We start from the raw sequence: 5858 nt of genomic DNA, 5'->3' as shown, positions 1-5858 counted from the left end.
TCCACAGTTGGATTAAACATCACTAAATAATAAAGATATTTAGTTTTTTGTGTCCTATAAAACTAGTCATGTCAGATGTCAACACAAGCAGTCTGACAGCCTCTCCTCAGTCATTACTTGTTTCACTCACTCACACATTTGCACACACCCAAATCATTATCATAGGTGTTGGGTAGAAGAAAGAACTAGATCATTGTCATGCAAATCAATGCAGCTGTCCCATTATGTCATAGATGACTCATAACAAACCAGGATGACCTGTTTTTCAGTCAGCCATTATAGCTCCTTATAATTTGAGACATGTTTTGTTCTGAGGTGAAACATAATATTAGATTGTTCTCATCTTTATTATTCATTTAAATAAGCTGCTGTTGACGCAGTTTCACCTTGAGGGCTGTACATAATTCATAGAGTCTGGACAAGCCTCTGTTCGACTAGCTGCTGTTACTCTGGGTTTACTTTATACTTTTTAAATATTTAAATCATTAGGCTAAAAAAAGTCTGACTATATCAATCATACAAATCGAATATTATACTACATATTATTTTATTTCTAAATCACGTTAAACCCTCACAGGGAAAGTAGGCCGACTCCAGACCGTGTTATCAGATGACTGTTTGTGTTCCCTCGATCGCTCCGTGGATGTCTGTCCCCCTCGCGGCCGCGACGTCAGCAGCAGGGGGTTGGCCGGACTTCTTTCCAGCGCTGCTTCTCTCCGGAGGCCAGTCGTGGTTAGACCAGCGCGAGAGCCGCACAGTCTACATGGAGCGCCTTTGACCGAGCGCACGCGATCATTTGGTCTCTAAAACTAGGATACCGCTCACACATTTGCTGTAGTGCTACAATGTTGACGACTTTAAAATAATTGGAAGTGCTGACAGGTGAGATATGGAACATTTAACACATTCTAAAATCCCCCAAAACCGACTTGTGTTGACTTTGGTCGTAGCGCTGCTGTGGCAGCGACAGCAAGTCTACGACTCCTTCCGCCGCGGAGCGCTCTGTAAAGAGACGGATACTAACGTTATACTTTTTTATTTAATTTTAACTTCGCAGATAAATTGTAAGGTTGTTTTGTTCTAAAATGTCTAATTTTTTTTTTTACCACGTTCCTTTCCTAATCTGTTTTATTGTGTTGCTCGTTTTTGAGCTGGTGCTTTTTTTATGGGGCGGTGGGGGTCTATGTTTTATCCCGGTTTTTCCAGTTCTGAGCAGGAGGAAATAACATGTTTAACCTGCTGTTGTTATACAAAATCAAGTATAGAAACTACTGCCGCACTAAATGTAACTGGTAGTCTCTATTCTTCATGGTTCATGTCGTGACAGTGTATTGGAGCTCCACTGAGTCGCAGCTAGTCTAATTACTGAGAGCCCAGTGCCCTTGTTAAAATAGCTGACTCGTGTTTTCCTCCCCCTCTCTCTGTCTTCCCTCTCATGTCTGTCCCCATCATCCCGGACCAGCCTTTGAAGTGAGGCCAGGAGTGTGAACTGCGCTCGGCCAAACCGACTCCTCCTCGTCCCCACCAGCCACCTTCAAAGTGACAGGAAGCCCATGAGACAAGGGCTCAGGAAAACAGCCACATAGTGGGAGCTTAAGGAAGACCTGCCAAAGGAAATAATTCGGTCTTGTAAATCTCTAGAGGAAGTAATTCCACTTTTCAGGACCGTAACATGGGGAACCAGTTGACAGAAATTGCCCCCAGCCTCCCCGGCTTTCAGTCTTTCCATGTCGTGGTGATCGGTTTGGACTCGGCAGGTAAAACATCCCTCCTCTACAGACTCAAGCTGCGGGAGTTTGTCGAGACGATCCCCACCAAAGGCTTCAACATGGAGCGGATAAAAGTGCCCATGGGGAACTCCAAAACCAACACCACTGCATTCCAGGTGTGGGATGTGGGCGGTCAGGAGAAACTGAGGCCCCTCTGGAAGTCGTACACCAGGCGGACGGACGGGCTGGTGTTCGTGGTGGACGCAGCCGAGGCAGATCGCATGGAGGAGGCCAAGGCGGAGCTCCACCGGATCACCCGGTCGGCTGAAAACCAAGGGGTGCCCGTGCTGGTTCTGGCAAACAAACAGGACCTGGATAGAGCTGTGTCTGCTTCAGAGGTAATTATTGCTACATGAATGGCTTGGTGGTGTTGTGTACAGCTTAATTCTAAATTAATGAATTAAATAATTTTCACAACAACAACAACAACATTAATTGATTAACCATATAAGTTTAATATGACGTGAAAATGTCAAATGTTCTCCAGTTCTAGCTTCTTCAATCCAAGGGTTTCCTGTATATTATATATAATATGAGTTATTACATTCATTGTTAGTAATAGTGTATTGGATTTTAACTGTAAGGTGGACAAAAAAAACATTTCAAGATGTCACTATGTTTTGGTACATGGTGCAACTAGCAACATTACTGGATTTGATTTCCTGGGTAAAAATCAAAATGTTACTTTCCTATTTATTTTGCCCACATCCCTAAAGGGTTGTGTATGTGTCTCTGTGGACATCCACAAGCGGCCATAACCACTTGGCTAATATGCATCCATGAATTGTCAGGGTTTCTGATGCAACCTCAAACTGCTGAGAATGCTCTCCAATGCTCTCCAATGCTATCTATCAGAACTCCCCAACATTGCCTTCCCAAAGTTATTTTCAAGATCTTATAAATGTTCAAATGGTATTTTATGTCTTGAGTATTTTGAATGTGAACGTGCTTTGAACTCATCCCCACGTCGCATCAGGTGGTAGCACATGCAGCTAGGATGACTTAACAGAATGTTGCTTACTTCACAAATAGTTTTTAAACGGTTGAGGAAAACCAGATTGTGCTGGCTGACCAAAACCAATAATCTGCTGTCCAACCAGCAACAAACGATTATTAATCCCAAGAAAATAAAAATGTCTTGCCAAAAACTACATTTTTACAAGATTACATTTGAACACATCATGATAATGTTATAATAAACTTCTGCGCGATATTCCTTTGAACTAAATAGAGCTCGTACAGATCAAAATGTAATAGGGGTTTGGGTCAACAGGCGTTTGCTTTAGGTCTGTTTGAATTTGAGTTTTTGCCGTTTTTGGTATTTCTGGAGTTGCGAGACATAATGCACACATTGAATACCAGAAAAAGAGTGAAAGACTAGTACCATCACAGTTTCAGAATGTTGGCATCATACGCAATGATTCATAGCTTTAAGGTGACCAGTTTCTTGTGTCTCCTCAGGTGGAGAAGGTTCTGGCTCTCCAGGAGCTGAGCCCGTCCTCACTGCACCACACACAGGGCTGCTCGGCGCTGGATGGTCAGGGTCTGCAGCCCGGCCTGGAGAAGCTCTACGAGATGATCCTGAAGAGGAAGAAGATGCCCCGACACAGCAAGAAGAAGAGATGAGGCAGAGGATTGATGGAGGTTTACCTTTTGAAACTCTGCTTGTCTGAGGACCTTCCTCAGCAGCAACATCTGACACTTTTGGGACTTCAGTGGGTGAAACTAGAAGGAAGCCCGTACTTCAGACAAGTTGGGATGACTTCAACCAACTTCACACTTTGGCTCTCACGTCTGTTCCACATGTTCCTTCACCCGCCAGACATTTGGCCAGATCTGCTTTCTTTGGGATCGCGTCTGCTCTCGAGCCCTCTCCCGTCTCCTCGTGTCCCATCCCCCAATCCTCAAAGGAGCATAGCAGAAAGAATTACAGCTCCAGAGGAAAACCTGTGCAATACATGACGAACGCTCACTCCAATAGTGAAGGATATTTTCTACCACTACAAACTAGTGCCAACCAAAAAAGCTGCAGGCCTGGTTGAGCACAGTTTCTGTTCCTTTTCAATGTCACACTGTACTCCAATTCTTTAGGTTGCAGGATGCTCACCCAAATACCTGCATAAAGAATATTAAGACAACACTTTTGTTGCTCAAATGAAGATTCTTATGCTTATTCAAGGTTAGAAACTGCCCAATGCTCAGTTCGGCATGTCATTAACCACCAGCGGTACATTTACAGACATCCAGCCATGCAAGTTTTTCACTTCACCAAAGTTGTGTCACCGTTCGGTGTATTTCAGGGTCGACTGAATGGTCGGTTGGAAATTTCAAACAAGTAGTTATTTTTTTTTATACCTTGTGCATTATTTTTTTGTAAAATGTCAACAAGAATAAATGATTGACTTACTTTGGCATTAATTATTGGAAACATGTCTCTTTATTTTACAAAAGCTGAGAAACCTTGGAACCTAAGGTGAACACCTTTAACCTTTTAAGCCCCAAGCTATTTTCTAGGTTTCTGCTCGAAATAACATACCCACACTAAAAAGGGTGTATCTCTGCAACCACAAAGGCTATTTGAATAATGTTGGTGTTATAATAAAGGCAAACCATGTGTGCCTTTGTTCATACGTGTAAATATTATTATATGTGTTACTGGTTAAGAGTAAATAAAGATGAAAGACAGCAAAAGTTTAATTTCTAGGTTTGCCTAGAAAAAAGCACTTTCAGGATGATTATCTCTTGGAAGGATGCACAGAAACAGCAAAGCACATCAGAGATCATAGCACAATATTTCACTTGTATATTACTAATGGTGTTTAATACATCCAAATATAGCAGTATTTGTTGATTAGAAGAAGAAAAATGTTTTTTTTTTTTTTTTTAAAGCCAAAGATAAGCAACATTTGTGACTGTAAGCGCTAAATCGATTCATGTTGCTGTGTTCTCTGGCTCATATCTCGGTGATGCTTTGGTGCAGAAGGATTTTGAAAAGATATTTAGAATCTGTGGAGTTGCTTTTTGCTATCTGTCTTTTTCTGGTAGCACCGAGCTACGGGTTGCTAGTTCCGGAAACGTGCTGAGTGGGCTGACTCCTGACAAAATGATGATTATGATATTTTCATAATTCTTTCAGTTGGTGTTTGAGTTGTGTGGAAATGGCTTACTGATTCTTGTAGCCCAAGTTCTCTTGTTTAATTGGATGTATAACATCAATATATTGGCTCATGTTTATTGTAAGGTTTTACACAGTCTAACTATAATGTGTAAATCGGCGCCCAATTGGGTGCCATGGGGCTTAAAAGTTTGTGGCAGTGCTCCCACATTCTGCACAGCTTCAATCACCAACTGGGCATGATGAACACTCCGGTGAATGACTGTTGTTTGTAATGTATATCCAGCTGTGAGATGGGTGGACAAAATAAGTAAAAAAACACATTACCTGTTCAACAAAATAAAATCCAGTGGCTGTGAGATGTATCCTGTCCTTGTAAAGCTTCTAATGTTGAAACTGATTGGTGTTGAATCAACTGCTCAGCTTGAGGTCTGTAGACGTGTCTGGGTTTGCAACGTGTCTCATGGTTTAAGTAATATGTTATCCCTGCCGCTCTGGGGACACATTGACATACACATTACAATGTTAGGCCCTGATCACTCCCAGAAGTGTTGCAAAGGGAGTCAGGCATCAAATGTAAATGACGCATTTACATTTGTATATTCAATGCAGACGTAGAGCTCATGCTGTTGAATGAAGAGGAGATTAATTATATAGTTCATCCAAATCCAATATCAACCTTTTGTCTGCATATGTCCGTTCCTACCGACCACATCTACCGGCATCAAAACAGGAAGACACTGGAAAAGTAGTAAAGCCCGCCTCTTGCTCCATTTGATTGGCTAACCAGGCCAGTTTTGACATTAAGCTCGTTCGAGAGCACTGCGCCTTGCCTGGAAGTAGACGAGAGCAGGAGGTAGCAGCAGGGGGCGTTTTAGAAACCTCCTGCGACCCTAAAGACGTATCAGTCAACCACACGTTACGTCAAGAGACCAAGGCTCATTAACTCCTGTCAATGTAAGATGAGAGATAAT

General features: G+C 42.3%; 1 protein-coding gene across 1 annotated transcript; it reads left to right on the top strand.

The window, feature by feature from the left end:
• The first annotated feature begins 661 nt into the window (after positions 1-661).
• LOC117735642 (ADP-ribosylation factor-like protein 4D) lies at positions 662-3779 on the top strand. Its single transcript, XM_034540415.1, has 3 exons — positions 662-882; positions 1463-2107; positions 3231-3779. Exons 2-3 carry the CDS (start codon positions 1673-1675, stop codon positions 3393-3395), a joined length of 600 nt encoding a protein of 199 aa, XP_034396306.1. The 5' UTR covers positions 662-882; positions 1463-1672; the 3' UTR covers positions 3396-3779.
• The last annotated feature ends 2079 nt before the right edge of the window (positions 3780-5858 follow it).

Source organism: Cyclopterus lumpus, chromosome 8 (genome assembly GCF_009769545.1).
Source record: "Cyclopterus lumpus isolate fCycLum1 chromosome 8, fCycLum1.pri, whole genome shotgun sequence".
In the NCBI taxonomy this organism is placed as follows: domain Eukaryota; kingdom Metazoa; phylum Chordata; class Actinopteri; order Perciformes; family Cyclopteridae; genus Cyclopterus; species Cyclopterus lumpus.
The sequence above is the reverse complement of the archived record's forward strand: the minus strand, read 5'-3'. Positions and strand labels throughout refer to the sequence as shown.